The 26,418-nt window shown below is 44.3% G+C and overlaps 1 protein-coding gene across 1 annotated transcript in view; it reads right to left on the bottom strand.

Moving 5' to 3' along the window:
• WDR55 (WD repeat domain 55) overlaps nt 1-26,002 on the bottom strand; it is a 56,240-nt gene extending 30,238 nt beyond the window's left edge. The window contains exons 1-3 of the mRNA XM_073581023.1: nt 25,850-26,002; nt 5,790-5,840; nt 5,311-5,468 (exon numbers count right to left, since the gene is read on the bottom strand). Coding sequence (XP_073437124.1) covers nt 5,311-5,468; nt 5,790-5,840; nt 25,850-25,867 — 227 coding nt within the window. The 5' untranslated portion in view covers nt 25,868-26,002. The remainder of the gene's footprint in view (nt 1-5,310; nt 5,469-5,789; nt 5,841-25,849) is intronic.
• Between the last annotated feature and the right edge of the window lie 416 nt (nt 26,003-26,418).

Below are 26,418 nucleotides of genomic sequence, written 5' to 3'. Positions count from 1 at the left end.
TTGGTTAATTACTGATTGTGGCCTTTTGGTGGCTGAAGCTAGCAGACATTTCATTTCATATATATTTAGCTCTGGTTGGGATAGCACGCGTGCGGGCTCACGCGTGCAACAGATATTAAGTGCAACGGGATCAAGTGTTTTGCAGTTAGACAATGCAGTTGGACAGGAGACAGGTAAGGTGCATAAGTTTTTCATGCACGCATGCTTCTTGGTCAGTCGTACTACATATGCATTGATCATATCAAACTGCTGCTTTTTTGTCTTCACCTCTGCTTTCTAACAACTCGCCTGCCCTTTTACACATTCTGTGCACTCTCTGCATATCCACCCCTCCCTTTTCCCCTCTCCCATGTATAACTCTGAGGCTCTATTGACATTTCTTACCCACACCAAACCATCCAAAACCACCATGCAGCACTCAAAACGTTCATACAAATCATCCCACCACCTGCTTTTTCTGTTTTTTCTCCTTTTAATAGTTGCAGGTGACATCTCCCCCAACCCTGGACCTCCCTCCACCAGCATACGTTACTCTCCTCCATCTGCATATAGAAACCCTGCTAATCTTATTAACATTCAGTGCATGCCTTCTCCTCTCACTTTCCAATGTGCTCTCTGGAATGCACGGTCTGTGTGTAACAAACTGACTTACATTCACGATCTTTTTCTCTCTAATTCCCTTAACCTTCTGGCTATTACAGAAACCTGGATCCAGCATTCTGACACCACCGCTGCTGCCGCTCTCTCGTTTGGTGGGCTAAAATTTTCACATACCCCCAGACCTGAGAACAGACAGGGTGGAGGTGTTGGTTTGCTCCTTTCATCACAATGTGCTTTCCAGGTCATCCCCCCCGGTTCCCTCACTTACATTTCCTTCCTTTGAAGTCCACGCCGTCAGACTCTTTAAGCCCTTCTCCTTACGAGTGGCGGTCGTTTATCGCCCTCCAGGCTCCTCCCGCCAGTTTCTAGACCAATTCACCACCTGGCTTACTCACTTTCTATCCTGTGACATCCCCACCCTCATCATGGGAGACTTTAACATTCCCATCAATGATCCGCTCTCCCAGTCTGCCTCTCATCTTCTTTCTCTAACTTCTTCATTCGGCCTCTCACAGTTTACTAATTCTCCTACACATGAGGACGGGAATACTCTGGACCTGGTTTTCTCCCGTCCCGGCTCGCTGCACGACTTTACTAATTCACCCCTCCCGCTCTCGGACCACAACCTTCTTTCCTTCTCTGTCAAAAATTGTCTCCTCACCCGGAACACCCCCACTTACCACACTTATCGGAATACACGTACCATTAATACCCAACAGCTTAGGGAGAATCTCCACACATCTTTAGCCCCCATCTCCACCCTCTCCTGTCCAGACATAGCATTGTCACACTTCAATAATACACTGAAGAATGCCCTAGATGAAGCAGCACCTTCTATACGCAGAAAGACCCGACACAGACAACGGCAGCCCTGGCACACAACGCAAACACGCTTTCTTCAGCGCTGCTCGAGGTGTGCAGAGCGGCAGTGGAGAAAATCTCTCTTAGCAGAAGACTTCATCCACTATAAGTTCATGCTCAAAACCTATAACTCTGCCCTTCATCTGGCCAAACAATCCTACTTCACCACCCTCATCACCTCACTATCCAACAACCCAAGACGAATTTTTGAAACCTTAAACTCCCTCCTGAAACCTAAAGTACAGGCCCCCATCACCAACCTCAGCGGTGAGGATCTGGCCACTTATTTCCTAGAAAAAATCAACCACATCCATCAGGATATCTCAGCCCTATCTCCTCAGTGCCTGGATCCCCTTCCCTGCCGCACCTCAAGCTCACTAGACATCTTTGAGCCTGTTTCAGAAGAAGAAGTTTCCAAGCTCCTCGCTTCTGCTCGGCCTACAACCTGCAACAGTGACCCTATTCCTTCACAGCTCCTGCAGTCTCTCTCACCAGTGGTCACCACTCACCTGACTAAAATATTTAACCTCTCTCTTTCTTCAGGTATATTTCCCTCCTCATTTAAACATGCCATCATAACCCCTTTACTTAAAAAGCCATCCCTGGACCAGAACTGCACTGCTAACTACAGACCTGTCTCTAACCTTCCCTTCATCTCTAAACTCCTGGAACGCCTGGTCCACTCCCGTCTAATCCGCTATCTCTCGGATAACTCTCTTCTCGACCCCTTACAATCTGGTTTCCGCTCTTTACACTCTACTGAAACTGCCCTCACTAAAGTCTCTAATGATTTAATAACAGCTAAATCGAAAGGTCATTGCTCCCTGCTGATTCTCCTGGATCTCTCTGCCGCATTTGACACTGTGGATCACCAGCTCCTCCTCACTATGCTCCGCTCTATAGGCCTCAAGGACACGGCCCTCTCCTGGTTCTCCTCCTACCTCTCTGACCGCTCCTTCACTGTATCTTTTTCCGGCTCCTCTTCCTCTTCTCGTCCCCTTACTATCGGGGTTCCGCAGGGCTCAGTCCTAGGCCCCCTCCTCTTCTCTTTATACACTGCCCCTATTGGACAAACAATCAGCAGATTTGGGTTCCAGTATCATCTCTATGCTGATGACACCCAATTATACACTTCTTCCCCTGACATCACCCCTACCCTAATTCAAAATACCAAGGATTGTCTGTCTGCTGTCTCTAGCATCATGTCCTCCCTCTATCTGAAACTAAATCTCTCTAAAACTGAACTTCTTGTGTTTCTCCCCTCTACTAACCTCACTCTACCTAACATCGAAATAACCCTGGAGGGTTCAACCATAACTCCCAAGCAGCATGCACGCTGTCTTGGGGTCATATTCGACACTGAACTTTCCTTTACTCCGTACATCCGATCACTCAGTCGCTCTTGTCACCTGCATCTTAAAAACATCTCCAGAATCCGACCTTTTCTCACCTTTGAAACTGCTAAGACTCTTACTGTCGCTCTTATTCATTCTCGCCTGGACTACTGCAACTCTCTTCTGATCGGTCTCCCTCTTACCAAACTTTCTCCTCTCCAATCCATCTTGAATGCGGCAGCCAGGGTCATATTTCTGTCCAGCCGCTTCACCGATGCCTCCATCTTGTGCCAGTCATTACACTGGCTACCTATTCGCTACAGGGTCCAGTATAAACTCATCTCTCTCACCCACAAAGCTCTCCACTGTTCTGCACCGCCTTATATCTCCTCTCTCATCTCTGTCTATCGCCCTACACGTGCCCTCCGTTCTACAAATGACCTAAGACTAACATCCCCCGTAATCCGAACCTCGCACCTCCGCCTCCAAGACTTCTCTCGTGCTGCTCCAGCTCTCTGGAATGCACTTCCCCAGGCGATCAGACTGATACCTAGCCCTGACCTATTCAAGCGCGCTTTGAAAACCCATCTCTTCAAACAAGCCTACCACATCAACTACCCAGCAAGCTAACTTTGCCCTGTTCCCTCCTTCCAAATATTATTCTGAATCTGCACCCTACTATTCATCTGTCTCCACACCCTTCATGCACAGGATAACTGCACTTGATACTTGTCTATTGCACTTAAACACACGGGCTGATGACCGGATCATGCAGCTTTATATGAAAATCCCTATTATAATTGCCAGACCTGAATTAACAAGCATTTTTCACCTACTGTGTCCCCCCATTTCCTTGTAGATTGTAAGCTTGCGAGCAGGGACCTCACTCCTAATGTCACTGTTTGAATTGTCTTAACTTGTATTGAATTTATTGTCTGTACATGTCCCCGCTTAATTGTAAAGTGCTGCGGAATATGTTGGCGCTATATAAATAAAAATTATTATTATTACTGAGCTTCTTTTGACGGCTTAAAGCTTCCAAAGACACAATGCAGATAAAAGAAGTGGCCAATCAATTAGGGGACTTTCAATTGGAAACCGCTCGCTAGTTTATTCAATACAAATTTTAAAGAAAAGCAGGAAAGCCGAAGTTGTTGCAATCCACAACCAAAAAGAGGCTAAAAAAATACACTTCAGAACAAAAGACGATTGTGCGCCCTGAAGACTGTTCCCCTTCACAAATACACTGGGTTCACACATGTCTAAAAGACAGCAGGCGCTCATACCCTTAGACTGGCACCCTGTGCTGCAATCGCTATTGACCTCAACACTGGAGGGGTTAAACATTCACCTCCGATCCCGCTGTTACCACATGATGGTGGCTCCAATAACCATGGCATCACTCAGCGGTATGGCATCTCATTAATGTATTTGCGAAATTAAACACATACAAATTTAACGGTCGACTCACTACTAGGCGTTTTATGAAACATACGACGCAATACAAATACTCAAAAGCATTTACCGTATACTTTTTCTGACTATAAGACGCACCCCAGGTTTCAACTGTAGAAAATAGGAAAAACATATTTCCTTGCTATTAAAACTTCCCTAGTGGTGTAAAGAGGTGGAGGGGGCAATATTACTTATTTTCCATTTTTTCTCTGCTACATTCCATGATTCTATCTGTATTATCCATGCTTTCTAGCAGGCAAATTACGTACACTCCTTGCAGCGCACACATATACACAACACTACTGCATGTACACTCGGCTCTGCTACATGAACAAAGATATTACTTACTGAACTCCTGCATACACACACTGCTCTGCTAGTGCTGAACAAACACACTGCTCTGCTACATACACAACGATATACCACTTACCGAACTGCTGCATACTCACTGCTCTGCTACACTGCTGCATACACAGACAGCTCTGCTACACTGCTAGACACACACTGCTGTGCTGCATACACACACAGCTCTGCTACATACAAAGATATACCACTTACCGAACTGCTGCATACTCACTGCTCTCCTGCATACACACACTGCTCTGCTACACTGCTGCATACACAGACAGCTCTGCTACACTGCTAGATACACACACTGCTGCGCTGCATACACACAAACCTCTGCTAAATGCATGTCGCAAACACACTCGATACATCTCTGCTGCACAGTGTATACACAACATTTTGAATTTCCTTCCTTCAGCTTCTCCGGATGGCCAGCATCCATGCCGATCCTGGTAGCTTCCTTTCCTGCCCTGCACCGCTCAGACTGGTCAGTAAGGAGCAAGAGGACAGAGGGAAGTTTTGACCGTTATCGTGCAGGACAATGTGCTGGAGTTCTACTCAATAAGAGTACGCTGCCTCTGGACTATAAGATGCACACATTTTGTTAGTAACATTTTTTCTTGCTAAAAAGTGCATCCACAAAACAAAGTATATAAGAGGAAGATAATGACCTAGGAATCAAGAGTATTTCAAAACAAAATGAGTGAAGACTTACACAAACACATCTCCATCTATATCTCCAGCAGCGAGGATATCCCGACAGGGGTGGAAGGCAATGGTGTTCACAGCAGCCTCGAAAAATATGTCCCCAGGAGTGTCCCTCAACCGGGGTTCTGAGGGGCCTGGAGTATCGTCGAGCTCTTCGGACTCCTCCTGGTCGGGTTAATATTACATAGATATTTAAAATTTTGTCAAACGCGGGACAATGGGATGCTTGGTCCCCAATTCCTAGTGAAGAAGTGGCCACACATGAGCAGCCATTCTCGATTCTACTCAATGGGAGATGGGGCAGAAAATAGCACACGCACAATTTCTGGAAGAAATCAGCCATGTTTTATAAATCAGTTCTAATCAAGGCACAATTGTAACACATGCACCAAAGCAAAAGCTGCTTTGTGTACAAGCTCCCCTTTAGGTGTCATGTTCAGCCTTTGCGACTCCATTTTTAGCAGGACTACAAGGGGCCATTCTGACCTGCTGGCTTTCTTCATGGCTTGTGTCCAGTTCTTTACTGATAGGCACTGTCTAAAAGGAAAGGAAAAAGATAAATAATAGAGATGAGAGAAACTGCAAACTGCTTCCTACTTGGTGGCATTCTCAAGTCCTTTTCTGATTAGTAACTCTGACATGATGTCATCATACCACAATGATGATGTAACACCTTATCTACTAACAAGAAGAGTGACCGGGGTATGTAGGTAGGCAGGTAGGAGTTGGTTTGTAGCGCTCCTCTCTGACTGCAGTACCAGGGTTCTGCAAATGTATTCACTGAAATATAATAAGTGAGCAAAGTGCCTGAAGAAAAAGTTTCCTACAAAACAAAGGGATTTTGCGATAGTAAAATATATATTTTTTTTAGACATGTAATGACTAAAAAAAATACACTGAGACATACTCACCTTCTGTGGATCCAGCACTGCGACTTCCCATCGAGGCAGTCACCGCTTCCGGAGCCGTCACAGACCTACAAAGCGGCCTGTGCTGGGTCCAAAGGAGGAACTGAAAGGCGAATGTGCCCTATTTATTATGTTTAGTTACTGCATGGCTAAAAAAGAAAAAAACCTACTCTACAACCCATGGCAAAGGCAAAAATTATGGAATCACCGGCCTTGGAGGATGTTCATTCAGTTGTTTAATTTTGTATTAAAAAAGCAGATCACAGACATGGCACAAAACTAAAGTCATTTCAAATGGCAACTTTCTGGCTTTAAGAAACACCAAAGAATTCAATATCAAAAATGTGGTAGTCAGTCATGGTTACTTTTTTAGACCAACCAGAGGGGAAAAATTATGGAGTCACTCAATTTTGTGGGAAAAAAAAAATATGGAATCACCCTGTAAAGTTTCATTCCCAAAACTAACACCTGCAACATAACAATTGCTTTTATTGTTCGGGCCAGCTCTAGTGTAAGAATCGGGTGTTCCTGTTGCTGCATGAACCAGTTAACAGTCTAAATATGTAACAGTACAGACACAGAGGGCTATTAAATGCTTAAAGCATGTGAGAACATGATGCGAGGAACCTGGTTATGGTAAAAAAATTTTGAATGAGCCACACAGGGATATATAGGTTAATGCGTTGAGGCGATAGGCCAGTCTGAGCAGACACGTTTTTAGTGCATTCCAAAGAATTGGTGCAGAACATGAAAAGTTTTAGAGACGGGAGGTTCTGATTATTGAGGATGTTAACCTCAGGTCATTAGCAGAATGGAGGGCACGGGTAGGGTGGTAGGCTGAGACGAGGGAGATGTAGGGTGGTGCTGAGCCATGGAGGGCTTTGTGGGTGAGGGTAATAAGTTTATACTGAATTCTCGAGTGGATGGGTAGCCAGTATAATGACTGGCACAAGGTAGAGGCATCGGTGTAACGATTGGTGAGGGATATGATCCTGGCTGCAGCATTCAGGACAGATTGGAGAGGGGAGTTTGGTAAGAGGGAGGCCGATTAGTAGAGAGTTACAATAGTCGAGACAAGAATGAATAAGAGAAACAGTAAGAGGTTTTGCAGAGTCGAAAGTAAGAAAGGGTCGAATTCTAGAAATGTTTTTGTGGTGCAGATAACAAGTGCGAGCCATTGATTGGATGTGGGGGATGAATGAAAACTCGGAATCAAGTATGACCCCAAGACAGAGGGCATGTTGCTGGGGAGTAATGGTGGAACCACACACAGAAATGGCAATGTCGGGCATAGGTAGGTTAGTAGAGAGTGGAAACACGAGGAGCTCAGGTTTTTGACAGGTTCAGTTTCAGATAGAGGGAGGACATGATGTTAGAGACAGCGTTTAGACAATCACAGGTGTTTTCCAAAAAGGCAGGCGTGATATCAGGAGAAGTGTATAATTGGGTGTCATCAGCATAGAGATAGTACTGGAACCCAAATCTACTGATTGTTTGACCAATAGGGGCAGTATACAAAGAGAAGAGGAAGGGGCCTAGAACCGATCCTTGAGGGACCCCAACAGTAAGGAGAAGATGAGAGGAGGAGGAGCCAGCAAAAGATACAGTAAAGGAGCGGTCAGAGAGATAGGAGGAGAACCAGGAGAGAACGGTGTACTTGATGCCAATGGAGCGGAGCATAGTGAGGAGGAGCTGATGATCCACTGTGTCGAATGCTGCAGAGAGATCCAAGAGAATTAGCATGCAGTAGTGACCATTAGATTTAGCTGTTAGAAGATCGTTAGAGACTTTAGTGAAGGCAGTTTCAGAAGAGTGTAGAAAGCGGAAACCGGATTGTAGAGGGTCGACAAGAGAGTTATCGGAGAGATAGCGGATAAGTAGGGTGTGAACCAGGTGTTCCAGGAGTTTAGAGATGAAGGGAAGATTAGAGACAGGTCTATAGTTAGCGGCAGTTTTGGTCGAGGGATTTTTTTTAAGTAATGGCTGCATGATGGCATGCTTATATGAGGAAGGAAAGATACCGGAAGAGAGGAAGAGGTTAAATATTTTTGTTAGGTGAGTGGTGACAGCAGGGGAAAGGGACAGGAGGAGATGTGATGGAATGGGGTCACTGGTGCAAGTGGTAGGGCGAGAAGATGCAAGGAGCCTGATTACTTCTTATTCTGTTACTGGTTCAAAATCAGAGAGTGAGCTAGATGCAGTGGAGGAGGGAGGACAGTGCATGGTATGAGGGGACTGGGATATAATTTTCTGTCAGGTATGGTCAATTTTTTCTTTGAAATAATCAGCCAAATCATCAGCGTAGAGATCCGTGGTTGGGCCCTGCACTCTTGGGTTGAGTAGGGAATGAAAAGTGTCAAAGAGACGTTTCAGGTTATTGGATAGTGAGGTGATGAGGGTGTTGAAAATAGGTTTGTTTGGAGAGGTGAAGGGCAGTGTTGTATGTTTTAAGCATAAACTTATAATGGATGAAATCTTCGGGTAGACTGGATTTTCTCCACAGTCATTCGGCGCACCAGGAGCACCGCTGCAGGAAACGTGTTTGCAGAGTGTGCCAGGATTGTTACCGTCTGTGCCTAGTTGTTCTATTTATAGGAGGTGCAGTTTCATCCAGGGCACTTTGAAGTGTTTCATTGTAATGCTTCAGTGCAGAATCAGGACATGAGAGGGAGGAGATAGGGGCCAATGATGACTGCAAGTTCTTCATAAGTTTCTGGGTGTTAATGGCCTGGATGTTTCTAAAAGTGTGGAAAATGGGGGTGACCTGGGTGGGATGGCAGTTCTTGATAGATAATGATACAAGGTTGTGGTCAGAGAGCAGGAGAGGGGAGTTTGTGAAATCATACACTGAGCAAAGCCAGGAGAAGAGACCGAAAAAGGAGGTTAGAGATAAAAGGTGAGAAGCAGATTGTGAGAGGGGAAGAGCAATGGGGATGTTGAAGTTTCCCATGATGAGGGTGGGGATGTCACAGGAGAGACAGTGTGGAAGCCAGGTGGCAAAGTGATCCAGGACCTGATGGAAGGGGCCTGGAGGATGATACACCACCACCACTCGCATGGAGGAGGGGATGTAGAGTCTGACAGCATGGACCTCGAAAGAAGGGAAGACAAGTGAGGGTACGTGAGGGATAACCTGAAAGGTACATTTGGGTGATAGGAGCAGACAAACACCTCCAATTCTTTGTGATCTTCCTTGAGATGGTCCTACTCCTTCATTGGAGTCCAGCTATGTTTAATTAAACTGATAGGACTTGATTTGTAAAGGCACACACCTGTCTATATAAGACCTCACAGCTCACAGTGCATGTCAGACCAAATGAGAATCATGAGGTCAAAGGAACAGGTCAAGGAGCTCACAGAAAGAATTTTGGCAAGGTGCATATCTGGCCAAGGTTACAAAAGAATTTTTTGCAGTACTCAAGGTTCTTAAGAGCACAGTGGCATCCATAATCCTTAAATGGAGGAAGTTTGGGACCACCAGAAGTCTTCGTAGACCTGACCGTCCAGCCAAGCTGAGCAATCGTGGGAGAAGAGCATTGGTGAGAGGTAAAAAAGAGCCCCAAGATCACTGTGGCTGAGATCCACAGATGCAGTAGGGAGATGGGAGAAAGTTCCACAAAGTCAACTATCACTGCAGCCCTCCACCAGTCGGGCCTTTATGGCAGAATGGCCCGACGGAAGCCTCTCCTCAGTGCCAGACATATGAAAGCCCGCATATAGTTTGCTAAAAAAAACACATGAAAGACTCCCAGACTGTGAGAAATAAGATTCTCTGATGAGATGAAGTTAGAACTTTTTGGTGATAATTCTAAGTGGTATGTGTGGAGAAAACCAGGCACTGCTCATCACCTGCCCAATACAATCCCAACAGTGAAACATGGTGGTGGCAGCATCATGCTATAGGGGTGTTTTTCAGTTGCAGGGACAGGACGACAGGTTGCAATTGAAGAAAAAAATGAATGCGGCCAAGTACAGAGATATCCTGGATGAAAACCTCTTCCAGACTGCTCTGGACCTCAGACTTGGCCGAAGGTTCACCTTCCAAAAAGACAATGACCCTAAGCACACAGCTAAAATAACAAAGGAGTGGCAGAGCAATTCTGTGACCATTCTTGACTGGCCCAGCCAGAGCCCTGACCTAAACCCAATTGAACATCTCTGGAGAGACCTGAAAATGGCTGCCCACCAACGTTCACCATCCAACCTGACGGAACTGGAGAGAATCTGCAAAAAAGAATGGCACAGGATCCCCAAATCCAGGTGTGAAAAACTTGTTGCATCATTCCCAAGAAGACTCATGGCTGTACTAGCTGCAAAGAATGCTTCTACTCAATACTGAGCAAAGGGTCTAAATATTTATGACCATGTGATATTTCAGTTTTTCTTTTTTAATAAATTTGCAAAAATTTCTACATTTCTGGGGTTTTTTCAGTCGAGATGGGGTGCAGTGTACATTAATGAGAAAAAAAATTAACTTTTTTGAATTTACCAAAGGGCTGCAATGAAACAAAGAGTGAAAACTTTAAAGGGGTCTGAATACTTTCCATACCCACTGTATGCCCCATTTATATCAAGGGAGCTGTGCAACAGTGACAAACCAGCAAGTATAAGAACCCTCCTCCTTGTTTCTGACCATGCCAGTGATAGTTACCACTACCTGGTTTGAGGTTGAAGGAGGGAGTTCAGTGTTTGGAGCTAGGTGGTTGGAGAATTTTTCAAGAGATTTCTGTGTGGAGTTGGTTTGCATGTTTATCCTTATTCTCTAGCAATTGGTTTCTTCTTTCTTATTTCCGCCTGGTTCACACACTGCTGTTTTGTGAGTGTATTTGTATAATTATAGTTTTCTTTTACCTCTATCTGTTAACCCGTCAGTCTGATTTGTCTTTTACTACAGTGAGGAAAATAAGTATATGGCACACTGCCAATTTTGAAGTTTTACCACCTTCAAAGAATGGAGAGGTCTGTAATTTTATCATAGGTATACTTCAATTGTAAAGACAGAATCTAAAAAAAATACCAGAAAATCACACTATATGACTTTTACATAATGAATTTGCATTTTTTGTCACTAAATAAGTATTTAATACAATAGAAAAACAGGGATTTTTGTGTACTCACTGTAAAATCCTTTTCTCCGAGCCACTCATTGTGGGGGGAACAGGACCATGTATTTCTAATTTTCTATACAACCGCTCGCTCCGCTCCTGAGTGCCGGCGGCAGTGCCGGGAATTGAGATGCAAGACTCGTGCGGGTTTCTCGCATGTGTGACCCCTGCCTTATGGAGCAGCTCCTTAGTTGCATTGGGCTGTATGTTTCACGTCATTGTCATGCTGGAAGACCTAGCCATGACCCATCTTCAATGTGCTTACTGAGGGAAGGAGGTTGTTGGCCAAAATCTCGCAATACATTACCCCAGCCATCCTCCCTTTAACCCCTTATCCCCCAACGGTGGTTTGCACGTTCATGACCGGGAAATTTTTACAATTCTGACCACTGTCCCTTTATGCGGTAATAACTCTGAAACGCTTCCATGGATCCTGGTGATTCTGACATTGTTTTCTCGTGACATATTGTACTTCATGTTACTGGTAAAATTTCATTCAAATAACTTGCGTTTATTTGTGAAAAAAAAACGGAAATTTGGCAAAAAATTTTAAAATGTCGCAATTTTCCAACTTTGAATTTTTATGCCCTTAAATCACAGAGATACGGTACACAAAAAACTTAATAAGTAACATTTCCCACATGTTTACTTTACATCAGCACAATTTTGGAACCAAAATTTTTTTTGTTAGGAAGTTATAAGGGTTAAAAGTTGACCAGCGATTTCTCATTTTTGCAACACCATTTTATTTTTACGGACCACATCACATTTGAAGCCACTTTGAGGGGTCTATATGATAGAAAATAGACAAAAGTGACACCAGTCTAAAAATTGCACCCCTTAAGGTGCTCAAAACCACATTCAAGAAGTTTATTAACCATTCAGGTGCGTCACAGGAATTTTTTGAATATTTAAAAAAAATGAACATTTAACTTTTTTTCACAAAAAAAAAAAATACTTCAGGTTCAATTTTTTTTTTATTTTACCAAGGGTAACAGGAGAAATTGGACTGCAAAAGTTATTGTGCAGTTTGTCCTGAGTACGTTGATACCTGATATGTGGGGGGAACCACTGTTTCGGTGCATGACAGTGCTCAGAAGGGAAGGAGCGCTGTTTGACTTTTTCAATGCAAAATTGACTGGAATTCAGATCGGACGCCATGTCACGTTTCGAGAGCCCCTGATGTACCGAAACAGTGGAAACCCCCCACAAGTGACCCCATTTTGGAAACTAGACCCCCCCAAGGAACTTATCTAGATATGTGGTGAGAACTTTGAACCCACATGGGCTTCACAGAAGTTTATAACGTACAGCCGTACAATTAAAAAATCATATTTTTTCCACAAAAATGATCTTTTCACCCCCAATTTTTATTTTCCCAAGGGTAACGACCCTAAAAGTTATTGTGCAATTTGTCCTGAGTACGCTGATACCCCATATGTGTGTGTAAATAACTATTTGGGCGCATGGCAGAGCTCAGAAGGGAAGCAGCGCCATTTGACTTTTTTGGCTGGAATTGAGATTGGACACCATGTCGCGTTTGGAAAGCCCCTGATGTACCAAAACAGTGAAAACCCCCCACAAATGACACCATTTTGAAAACTACACCCCCCCAAGGAACTTATCTAGATGTGTGGTGAGCACTTTGAACCCCCCCAGTGCTTCACAGAAGTTTATAACGCCCGGGCGTGAAAATAAAAAAATCGTATTTTTTCAAACATGATCTTTTAGTCACCAATTTTTTTATTTTCCCAAGGGTACCAGGAGAAATTGGACCCCAAAAGTTGTTGTCCAATTTGTCCTGAGTACGCTGATACCCCATGTGTGAGAGAAAACTACTGTATGGGCACATGTCGGGGCTCGGAAGGGAAGTAGTGACGTTTTGGAATGCAGACTTTGATGGAATAGTCTGCGGGTGTCATGTTGCTTTTGGAGAGCCCCTGATGTACCTAAACAGTGGAAACCCCCCACAAGTGACCCCATTTTGGAAACTAGACCCCCTAAGGAACTTATCTAGATGTGTGGTGAGCACTTTGAACCCCCAAGGCCTTCACAGAAGTTTATAATGCCCAGGCATGAAAATAAAAAAAATCGTAATTTTTCAACATGATCTTTTAGTCACCAATTTTTTTATTTTCCCAAGGGTATCAGGAGAAAATGGACCCAAAAAGTTGTTGTCCAATTTGTCCTGAGTACGCTGATACCTCATATGTGGGAGAAAACTACTGTATGGGCACACGTCGGGGCTCAGAAGGGAAGTAGTGACGTTTTGGAATGCAGACTTTGATGGAATGGTCTGCGGGTGTCATGTGTTTGGAGAGCCCCTGATGACCCCATTATGGAAACTAGACCCCTCAAGGAACTTATCTAGATGTGTGGTGAGCACTTTGAACCCCCAAGTGCTTCACAGAAGTTTATAACGCCCGGGCGTGAAAATAAAAAAATCTTTTTTCCACAAAAATGATATTTTTGCCCCCAATTTTTTATTTTCCTAAGGGTAACAGGAGAAATTGGACCCCAAACGTTGCTTTGCAATTTGTCCTGAGTACGCTGATACCCTACATGTGGGGGTAAAACACTGTTTGGGCGCATGGCAGAGCTTGGAAGGGAAGGAGCACCGTTTGACTTTTTCAACGCAGAATTGGCTGGAATTGAGATCAGACGCCATGTTGCATTTGGAGAGCCCCTGATGTGCCCAAACAGTGGAAACCCCCAATTCTAACTCCAACCCTAACCCCAACACACCCCTAACCCTAATCTCAGCCCTAACCCTAGCCCTAACCCTAGCCCTAATGGGAAAATGGAAATAAATACATTTTTTTTATTTTATTATTTTTCCCTAACTAAGGGGGTGATAACGGGGGGGTTTGATTTACTATTTATGGCGGGTTTTATGTTTGGCAGCTGTCATACGCTAAAAGATGCTTTTTATTGTAAAAATATTTTTTGCATCACCACATATTGAGAGCTATAATTTTTCCATATTTTGACCCACCGAGTCATTTGAGGTCTTATTTTTTGCGGGACGAGTTGACGCTTTTATTGGTATCATGTTCGGGCACGTGACATCTTTTCATCGATTTTTATTCCGATTTTTGGGACGCAGAATGAACAAAAACCAGCGTTTCATGAATTTCTTTTGGGGGGGTGCGTTTACACCGTTCCACGTGCGGTGAAATTGATAAAGCAGTTTTATTCTTCGGGTCAGTACGGTTAGAGCGATACCTCATTTAGGTCTTTTTTTATGTTTTGGCGCTTTTATGCAATGAAAACAATTTTATATAAAAAATAATTATTTTTGCATCGCTTTATTCTGCGAGCTATAACTTTTTTATTTTTTTGCTGATGACGCTGTATTGTGGTTCGTTTTTTGCGGGACAAGCTGACGTTTTCAGCGGTACCATGCATATTTATATGCTTCTTTTTGATCGCACGTTATTGCACTTTTTGTTCGGCGGTATGATAATAAATCATTATTTTTTGCTTCGTTTTTTATTTTTTTAGAGGTTCGCTAAAGGGGTTAACTAATGGGACAGTTTTATAGGGCGGGTTGTTACGGACGCGGTGACACCAAATATTTGTACTTTTATTGTTTGGGTTTTTTTATTTCCAAAAAATGAATTTATTAGGGAATATTTTTTTTTAAAATTTATTTAGCGATTTTTTTTAAAATATTTTTTACACTTTTTTTTTAAACTTTATTACATTGTCCCAGGTGGGACATCACTGTCCTGTGACAGATCGCTGATCTGTCACATCACAGATCACTGTGACAGATCAGCGATCTGTCACAGACACTGCACAAGGCTTCCTCGTGCCTGCGCTTTGCAGGCACTGAGGAAGCCAGCTCCCTACAGGCCCCCGTCGCCATCTTGGATCCGGGGACCTGCAGCAGCGCTGCACATTGCGCTGCTGTCGGGGCTCAGGGAAGCACGGAGGGAGCCCCCTCCCTGCCGATGCTTCCCTTTAACCCCCAGTACACCACGATCGTGTTTGATCACGGTGTGCAAGGGGTTAACGTGTCAGGGGCGGTCCGTGACCGCCCCTGACACATTGTGCCGAGTGTAAGCTGTGATAATCAGCTGACACCCGGCCGCGATCAGCGGCGCTCACCACGTGGGCCCCGCTGATCGCTGTGACGTACTATCCCGTCCCTGGGAATTAAGTCCCAGGTTCCCATGGACGGGCTAGTACGTCACATGGCAGAAAGGGGTTAATATGGTGCAATCATCCTGTCCCCTTTGCAGAGAATCACCCCCAAAGTATGAAGCTGATACCAAAAAGTTGTATTTTGGTCTCATATGGCAACATGACCTTATCTCATGCCTCCTCTGGATTATCCAGATGGTCAGTGACTAACTTCAAACGGGTCTGGGCATGTGCTGGGGTGAGCAGGGGGGAACTTGCCCTGCAAGACTGTAGTCTATGATATCATAGTGTGTTACTAACTGTAATGTTTGAGACTGTGGTCCCAGTTCTCTTCAGGTCATTGACCAGGCCCTTCCGTGTAGTTCTGTGCTGATTCCTGACCTCAGAATTATTCTTACCCCACGAAGCAAGATCTTGCATGCAGCCCTAGATCGAGGAAGATTAACAGTCACACTTTGTGTTTCTTCCATTTTGTAGTAATTGTGCAAGCAGTTGTTGCCTTGTCACCAAGCTGCTTGCCTACTGGCGTGTAGCACATCCCAGCCTTGTGCAGGTCTACAATTCTGTCCCTGATTTCCTTAGACAGCTCTTTGGTCTTGGCCATAGTGGAGAGGTTGGGGTGTGATTGGGGTGTGTATACAGGTGAGCTCTCCATTCTTTGTAGGTGGGTAAACTTGCAAAATCGGCAGTGTATCAAATACTTATTTTCCCCACTGTATACATTTCAGCCTCACACCTCTCTGGGTGGGTTTAAGGAACAGATAAGGTTAAGATAGGAGCATAGTAAGGTACAAGACTCTGTCATCTCCACCATCCAGCGAAATACGGGGGAGAAGGATAGCCTAGGGCGCCCCTAGTTTGAGGAATCGGGTAGGTGCCCACAGTCACTTGTCACTACGTGAAACCTTTCCCACTGAATTGTGCAATTGTGGCGCCCCCAGGAGTATGGTCGCCACACTGGCATTGCCTTCCTCCAGGGAGGGTGATGTCAGGTTTGGAAGCAATGAAGGGTCTCTCTGGCAGTTAACCATAACATGCAACACAGTTCCCACTCAAGGCCAGCAGAGGGAGCTCTGAACCAGAATTGGGGGAGAAGTGCGCTCTGTGGGCCAGGAAGGGAAATTAGTTAGTGTGAGGAGGCAGAAGTGTGTAGACGTGGAGAGAGAAGCTGGGAGACTGAGCGGGGTTGAGAGCTCGTTCCCAGCTGGAGCGCATGATCTGGAGCCTGGTCTCCATGGTTGTATGGATACTGAAGGTCCTGCAACAGAAACCAGAGGAATAGGAAGCTGTAAATGCTCTATTCCCACCTAAGACTCGGAGGCACAACAGCAACGGGTGAGTCAAGAGAAGAGATAGAAGGCTACAGCTGTCTGCCATACGAGGTAGATCTGAGAGGGAACAAGGAGGAACTTTAGTGTAACACAGTACTGCATGTACCTCAAGTAAGCGCTAGGAAGGAGACTACACAACCCATCTGATAGAGAGATTCCTGAGTTGCTTCCAGGCTAATTAGCTCCTGTGCCATCTGTAATCGAGACCCTGGACTACATTTGCCAAGCCAAAGTGAAGGTAAAGAAACTTCACCCTGTTGTGTCCTTGCATTCTTCCTACAAACTCTCCGGCACTGCTACATCCCGGTGCCTAGCACTGCACCCTCTTCCCCAACACCTATCTACACTGCCCTGGGACCAACAGCCCTGCCTGTGAAGGGCTACAACACACCATCAGTCCCAGAGGATCTGTCTGCAGCGTTGGCTTAACACCTTCATTGCCGAACACAACAGGTATCATCGCGAATCTTCCACTCAAAAACTTTATTCCATCACTCAATCCTCTTTTACATGGGCGCCCAGGGCCACGGACCGGGTCACCGCTGCTGTGACATTCCCCTCTGAAGGACCGGCCCGGTACCGAGTACACCACAGCCCTGGGAGGGCGACCCACAATAAAGTACACAGCGTTTTCAGAGTGGAAGACACCTGAAGAATCGTCAAGTCACTTGTTTTAGCAGTTTGATGTTTTTACACTTATTAACATGAAACCTGTTTTTACATAGAAATGCCTACCGTTCTTTTGAGTGGACCCGCCTGAAAAAATGTCCTCTGCACATGCCACAACACCCAGATTCATGGCAAAATCTCAGGTGGGAAATATTTGTCACTCCTGGCCTAAGGCTTGCTCCTACAGCATTTCTGCTTCTTGATCACTGTTTTGTCATTTTACTGAATAATTTCCCTATGAGAAATAAAAGATGATACAAACAATAGCAACATAGTTATTAAGGTTGAAGGAAGACTTTAAGTCCATCTAGTTCAACCCATATCCTATCCTAACTTGCCCTAACATGTTGATCCAGAGGAAGGCAAAAAAAACCCATGTGGCAAACATTCAGAATTGAGAGTCCTCAGTGGTTGATACCTTTTAATGGCTAACTGAAAAGATGGTAACACATTGCAGCTTTCGAGACTACTCAGGTCTCTTCATCAGGCATAGACTAACACAAAATCTGAAGAGTCACATATTTATGCACAACACAGCACAGAAAAAATGCAATAGATGAGACAAGTGACGCGAAGCAGAACTATCATTATGGGAGAGGGAGAAGCATAAATATTGGACCAGTTCATAGATAAGCAGTCTGGATGTTTTATTGTCCTCTGATTGGGGTCTCCTAATGTGTTGTGATGCCCCCACATGGTCTTAGGAGCAAATTCCTTAATTGATGTAAAAAGACATAAATCCATGCGACACATTCATTCCAGCATTGAAAGTGTCAAAGGTCGTCATAAATTTATACTCACACTCAAATTTCTCTCTCTCTAAGATGTGAAGTTACCTTTCAATACCAGTAATTTCATATCCATGTTGCTGTGATCAGGCGTACAAAAATGTTTTGCCACAGGTAGATCCATTCTTTTTTCTCTTACTGTGTGACGATGAGCATTCATCCTTGTTCTAAGCTTTTGCCCGGTCTCCCCCACATACAGACCCCCAGTTGGACATTTAGTACAAATAATTAAGTACACCACATTAGATGTAATGCAGCTGAAAGTACCTGGGATCTTGTAGTCCTGATGTGAATTGGGGATCTTTATTTTGTCCGTGGTCATTATAAATGGACAGGTTTTACATTTTTTCTGGTTGCAAGGAAAGGTTCCTCCAGCTGTTGGAGAGGACAGGAAGCTTCCTACAATGATGCTTCTTAGATTTGGGGGCTGCCTAAAGCACAGTAGTAGGGGGTCTGGAAAAATGGATTGCAATCGGGCATCTTTTTGTAGTAAAGGTTGTAATTTCCGTGCAGCTCCCCTTAACACTTCCAGATTTGGGTTGTACAGTCATGGCCAAAAGTTTTGAGAATGACACAAATATTATATTTTCACATGATCTGCTGGCCTCTGGTTTTTATGTGTGTTTGTCAGATGTTTTTATCACATACAGAAATATAATTGCAATCATATTATGAGTAGCAAAAGGTTATATTGACAGTTAGAATGAGTTAATGCAGCAAGTCAATATTTGCAGTGTTGACCCTTCTTCTTCAGGACCTCAGCAATTCTCCCTGGCATGCTCTCAATCAACTTCTGGATCAAATCCTGACTGATAGCAGTCCATTCTTGCAAAATCAATGCTTTTATTTTGTCTGAATTTGAAGGTTTTTGTTTGTCCACCCGTCTCTTGATGAGTGACCACAAGTTCTCAATGGGATTAAGATCTGGGGAGTTTCCAGGCCATGGTCAGAAAAATCTCTATGTTTTGTTCCCTGAGCTATTTAGTTATCACCTTTGCTTTAAGGCAAGGTGCTCCATCATGTTGAAAAATGCATTGTTGATCGCCAAACTGCTCTTGGACGGTTGGGAGAAGTTGCTCTTGGAGGACATTCTGGTACCATTCTTTATTCATGGCTGTGTTTTTAGGCAAGACTGAGAGAGCCCATTCCCTTGGCTGAGAAGCAACCCCACACATGAATGGTTTCAGGATGCTTGACAGCTGGCATGAGACAAGACTGGTGGTAGCGCTCACCTGGTCTTCTCCAAATAAGCCGTTTTCCAGATGTCCCAAACAATCGAAAAGGGGATTCATCAGAGAAAATGACTTTACCCCAGTCCTCAGCAGTCCACTCCCTCTACCTCTTGCAGAATATCAGTCTGTCCATGATGTTTTTCCTGGAGAGAAGTGGCTTCTTTGCTGCCCTCCTTGACACCAGGCCTTGCTCCAAGAGACTCCGCCTCACAGTGCGTGCAGATGCACTCACCTGCCTGCTGCCATTCCTGAGCAAGCCCTGCACTGCTGGTAGCCCGATCCCGCAGCTGAAACACTTTTAAGAGACGGTCCTGGCGCTTGCTGGTCTTTCTTGGGCGCCCTGGAGCCTTTTTGGCAACAAGGGAACCTCTCTCCTTGAAGTTCTTGATGATGCGATAGATTGTTGACTGAGGTGCAATCTTTCTAGCTGCGATACTCTTCCCTGTTAGGCCATTTTTGTGCAGTGCAATGATGACTGCACGTGTTTCTTTAGAGATAACCATGGTTAACAGAAGAGAAACAATGATGCCAAGCACCAGCCTCCTTTTAAAGTGTCCAGTGGTGTCATTCTTGCTTAATCATGACAGATTGATCTCCAGCCCTGTCCTCATCAACACCCACACCTGTATTAATGGAGCAATCACTGAAACGATGTTAGCTGGTCCTTTTAAGGCAGGGCTGCAATGATGTTGAAATGTGTTTTGGGGGATAAAGTTCATTTTCTAGGCAAATATTGACTTTGCAAGTAATTGCTGTTAAGCTGATCACTCTTTATAACATTCTGGAGTATATGCAAATTGCCATTAGAAAAAATGAAGCAGTAGACTTTGTAAAAATTAATATTTGTGTCATTCTCAAAACTTTTGGCCATGACTGTAGGTGACTACTAGAATGGATCTACCTGTGGCAAAACATTTTTGTACGCCTGATCACAGCAACATGGATATGAAATTACTGGTATTGAAAGGTAACTTCACATCTCAGAGAGAGAGAAATTTGAGTGCGAGTATAAATTTATGACGACCTTTGACACCCTCAATGCTGGAATGAATGTGTCGCATGGATTTATGTCTTTTTACATCAATTAAGGAATTTGCTCCTAAGACCGTGTGGGAGCATCACAACACATTAGGAGACCCCAATCAGAGGACAATAAAACATCCAGACTCCTTATCTATGAACTGGTCCAATATTTATGTTACTCCCTCTCCCATAATGAAAATTCTGCTTCGCGTCACTTGTCTCATCTATTGCATTTTTTCTGTGCTGTATTGTGCATAAATATGTGACTCTTCAGATTTTGTATTAGTCTATGCCTGATGAAGAGACCTGAGTAGTCTCGAAAGCTTGCAATGTGTTACCATCTTTTCAGTTAGCCATTAAAAGGTATCAACCACTGAGGACTCTCAATTCTGAATATTTTTCTATCTACTGGCTAACACGGTACAAAGATATACAGTGGGGCAAAAAAGTATTTAGTCAGTCAGCAATAGTGCAAGTTCCACCACTTAAAAAGATGAGAGGCGTCTGTAATTTACATCATAGGTAGACCTCAACTATGGGAGACAAACTGAGAAAAAAAAAATCCAGAAAATCACATTGTCTGTTTTTTTTTCATTTTATTTGCATATTATGGTGGAAAATAAGTATTTGGTCAGAAACAAGCAATCAAGATTTCTGGCTCTCACAGACCTGTAACAACTTCTTTAAGAGTCTCCTCTTTCCTCCACTCATTACCTGTAGTAATGGCACCTGTTTAAACTTGTTATCAGTATAAAAAGACACCTGTGCACACCCTCAAACAGTCTGACTCCAAACTCCACTATGGTGAAGACCAAAGAGCTGTCAAAGGACACCAGAAACAAAATTGTAGCCCTGCACCAGGCTGGGAAGACTGAATCTGCAATAGCCAACCAGCTTGGAGTGAAGAAATCAACTGTGGGAGCAATAATTAGAAAATGGAAGACATACAAGACCACTGATAATCTCCCTCGATCTGGTGCTCCACGCAAAATCCCACCCCGTGGGGTCAGAATGATCACAAGAACGGTGCGCAAAAATCCCAGAACCACGCGGGGGGACCTAGTGAATGAACTGCAGAGAGCTGGGACCAATGTAACAAGGCCTACCATAAGTAACACACTACGCCACCATGGACTCAGATCCTGCAGTGCCAGACGTGTCCCACTGCTTAAGCCTGTACATGTCCGGGCCCGTCTGAAGTTTGCTAGAGAGCATTTGGATGATCCAGAGGAATTTTGGGAGAATGTCCTATGGTCTGATGAAACCAAACTGGAACTGTTTGGTAGAAACACAACTTGTCTTGTTTGGAGGAAAAAGAATACTGAGTTGCATCCATCAAACACCATACCTACTGTAAAGCATGGTGGTGGAAACATCATGCTTTGGGGCTGTTTCTCTGCAAAGGGGCCAGGACGACTGATCCGGGTACATGAAAGAATGAATGGGGCCATGTATCGTGAGATTTTGAGTGCAAACCTCCTTCCATCAGCAAGGGCATTGATGATGAAACGTGGCTGGGTCTTTCAACATGACAATGATCCAAAGCACACCGCCAGGGCAATGAAGGAGTGGCTTCGTAAGAAGCATTTCAAAGTCCTGGAGTGGCCTAGCCAGTCTCCAGATCTCAACCCTATAGAAAACCTTTGGAGGGAGTTGAAAGTCCGTGTTGCCAAGCGAAAAGCCAAAAACATCACTGCCCTAGAGGAGATCTGCATGGAGGAATGGGCCAACATACCAACAACAGTGTGTGGCAACCTTGTGAAGACTTACAGAAAACGTTTGACCTCTGTCATTGCCAACAAAGGATATATCACAAAGTATTGAGATGAAATTTTGTTTCTGACCAAATACTTATTTTCCACCATAATATGCAAATAAAATAAAAAAAAAACAGACAATGTGATTTTCTGGATTTTTTTTTCTCAGTTTGTCTCCCATAGTTGAGGTCTACCTATGATGTAAATTACAGACGCCTCTCATCTTTTTAAGTGGTGGAACTTGCACTATTACTGACTGACTAAATACTTTTTTGCCCCACTGTACATCTTTCCTGTATCACCATGTGGAAAACAGTAAGCTTCACATTGGGGAAAAAAATTCCTTCCCGACTCCACATATGGCAATCAGACTAGCTCCCTGGATCAACGCTCATCCATCGCGTTCCACAGTACAGAACTGTATTACGGTAGCTGCGATATACCACAATATCCCCTCCTAGATACACTGACAAATGGGCTTCTATGGTGGAATTTAGTGGGTCATATGTCACCAGATGGAACGTTCTGCACACTAGAAAATAGACAATGTGTGGGAATATATCCATAGACAGAATACAAAGGTAACGAACGAGTGACTAAGGAATACTGCACAGATGTAAAGTAAAAAACAGAGTAAGAGACACTCTCAGCAATGCTGAATACAAAAGGGTCCGGGGACAAGATCGCCTCCTGTTTCATGCAAAATATCATAATTCTGCATCTGAAAATAGGTTTTCTATACAAGATCAGATATTTTTGTGTTATGCTTACTTATGCGGCTGCATTAAATACCACAGTGCTTTACAAATATTGTCATTGTTGTCCCTATTGGGGCTCACAACGTAAATCCCCTATCAGTATGTGTTTGGATGTCTGAGCATAACCCCTACACTGTGACCTTCATAACATGCAGTCATGTACTCTTATGAAGGAAAGTTCACCTACCTAATCTATGCTGCCATCTGTTTGTCACAATAGACTTTTCAACCACAGCAACTGCCTTTCGTGACATCTGCCACACTAGCAGATGGCATAAACTGGGGTTTTTGGCCTTACAAAATCTGCAGTGTAACTTATCACCTATCCTGTGGACAGAGAACTTATCATTTTGAGACAGCTGCTTTAAAGGATAACTAAACTTCCCAAAAGATGTTTGACGTGATAGCCATACACAGGTGCTTCTCACAAAGTTAGAATACCAAAAAGTACATTTATTTCACTTCTTCAATACAAAAAGTGACATTCATATATTCTATAGAGTCATTAATAATAATAAATTTTATTTCTATAACGCCAACATATTCCGCAGCACTTTAGAGTCATTACACACAGTGTGATCTATTGCAAGTGTTTATTTCTGTTAATGTTGATTATTATGGCTTACAGCCAATGAAAACCCAAAAGTCATTATCTCAGTAAATTAGAATACTTTATAACATCAGCTTGAAAAATGATTTTAAAATCCAACATGTTGGCCTACTGAAAAGTATGTTCAGTAAATGCACTCAATACTTGGTCGGGCTCCTTTGGCATCAGTTACTGCATCAATGTGGTGTGGCATGGAGGCGATCAGCCTGTGGCACTGCTGAGGTGTTATGGAAGCCCAGGTTGCTTTGATGGCAGCCTTCAGCTCGTCTGCATTGTTGGGTCTGGTGTCTTTCATCTTCCTCTTGACACTACCTCATAGATTCTCTATGGGGTCAAGGTCAGGCGAGTTTGCTGGTCAATCAAGTACAGTGATACTGTTGTTTTTACACCAGGTATTGGCACTTTTGGCAGTGTGGACAGGTGCCAAGTCCTGCTGGAGAATGAAATTTCCATCTCTCAAAAACTTGTCGGCAGAGGGAAGCATGAAGTGCTCTAAAATTTCCTGGTAGACGGCTGCGCTGACTTTGGTCTTGATGAAACACAGTGGACCTACACCAGCAGATGACATGGCTCCCCAAACCATCACTGGTTGTGGAAACTTCACACTAGACTCCAAGCAGCTTGGATTGTGGCCTCTCCACTCTTCCTCCAGACTCTGGGACATTGATTTCCAAATGAAATGCAAAATTTACTTTCATCTGAAAACAAAACCTTGCACCACTGAGCAACAGTCCGGTTCTTTTTCTCCTTGGCCCAGGTAAGGCGCTTCTCGTCTTGTCTATTGGTCATGAGTGGCTTGACACAAGGAATGCGACACTTGTAGCCCATGTCCTGGATACGTCTGTGTGTGGTGGCTCTTGAAGCAATGGCTCCAGCAGCAGTCCACTCCTTGTGAATCTCCCCCAAATTTTTGAATGGCCTTTTCTTAACAATCCTTTCAGTGCTGCAGTTATCCTGGTTGCTTGTGCACCTTTTTCTACCTCACTTTCTCCTTCCACTCCACTTTCCATGAATATGCTTGGATACAGCACTCTGTGAACAGCCAGCTTCTTTAGCAATGACTTCTTGTGTCTTACCCTCCTTGTGGAGTGTCAATGACTGCCTTATGGACATTTGCCCAATCAGCAGTCTTCCCCATGATTGTGGAACCTACTGAAACAGACTAAGGGACCTTTTAAAACGCTTGGAAGCCTTTGAGGGTGTTTTCCGTTAATCATTCTAATTTACTGAGATAATGACTTTTGGGTTTTCTTTGGCTGTAAGCCATAATCATCAACATTAACAGAAATAAACACTTGAAATAGATCACTCTGTGTGTAATGACTCTATATAATACATGTGTTTCACTTTTTGTTTTGAAGAACTGAGATAAATTAACTTTTTGATGATATTCTAATTCCAAGCACATGTATATCGCAAAGTTGTGATCTATGGGGGTCTGGGTCTTGAGTCAGTCCCATAGACAATGCTCCATTCAAAAGTGTGAATTTGTGACTGGTGGGGGGGGCGGGCGATCATCGCTAATAAATTGGAAATGCTAGACAAACACTTTAAAGGGTTGTCCAGTAAAAACATAGGCGATATGTTGCTGGTCGCGCTGGGATCTGCACCAATAGGCAGATTGGGGAACTTTTAGCCCTTAGAATGGAGATACTGGGTGCCCTCCACCTGGACGCCATGTATTCTCTATGGGGCTGCTGGAAAAAACTCCACAGAGAATGGAGCAGCGGTCCAATGTGCTGATCCACGATCACATGGAAGAAAGTTTCCTGTTCTGGATGGGTGGGGGTCCACGCGGTCAGAGCCCACCTAGCAGTAAGTTACTCCCTGTTCTGTCAATAAGTGATGGCTGTTTACCAAAGACAGCCCCACTGAATCTGATTTTTTTTTTTTAGATCCGGCAATGAACTGTCTATGAGGAGTCACAAGGCTACCGGGGACAAACAGGTTAACAAGTAGAGGGGGTCGTCACAAACGGACCAACAAAGTAAGAAAATGGGGGTTGTAGTGTGGACTGTAGCAGGAGGCAGCATGCTGCAGGAGCGCACTGACAAGAAGGCTGACGCCACATCTGCGGAACAAGGCGCAGACTTCTGTGGCTGCACATCACGCCCGGTCTCGGGGAGAGGGCAGATGAGGAGACAAATACCGGGCGGCATCCGGAGCCGCTGGCGCCACAGCCGGGCTGCACACATCTGCACACACGCCGCGCTCACCTCCAAGGGCGCCGCCATTTTGTAAACACTGCAGCCAGGTCCTGACAGCTGTGTAGAGCGAACCGATGTTACACTGAAGAGCACCAGCCGCAGCTTCCTGCAACCTGCAAGGACCTGGATGATGACGCAGGGTCTGGGGTCACGTGACCGCTCGCTGTCGCGCCTCCTATGTATTGTATTGTGTATGTGCTGTAACCTGCTGCGGACATCACTGTAACCATGGCAACTTAGTGGGACTATGTCAGACACAAATTCAGAGCTTACTATTTAAATATAAGATGGTGATCGGATCGCCCCTCCGTGCCTGCAGGCAGCGCCCCCACAGGCGGTCCGGGGCCTCTGTGCTATAGTCATGAGCGGGGCTGGTTTCGACTGAAGGCTGCACTGTACATAACTACTGTTTGGTGCCCCCCACCCTATTCAGTTTGTATTCTAGTTTCCCAGGATACAGCATCTCATATCAGAAACCTCAGCTGCTGCGGAACCTCATATCAGAAACCTCAGCTGCTGCGGAACTTCATATTAGAAATCTCAGCTGCTGCAGAATCTCATATCAGAAACCTCATATC

This window comes from Dendrobates tinctorius, unplaced genomic scaffold, assembly GCF_039654945.1.
Source record: "Dendrobates tinctorius isolate UK_male_01 unplaced genomic scaffold, ASM3965494v1 ptg000067l, whole genome shotgun sequence".
Lineage (NCBI taxonomy): Eukaryota > Metazoa > Chordata > Amphibia > Anura > Dendrobatidae > Dendrobates > Dendrobates tinctorius.
Note: the sequence above shows the minus strand (reverse complement) of the source record. Positions and strands in the feature narration are given on the sequence as shown.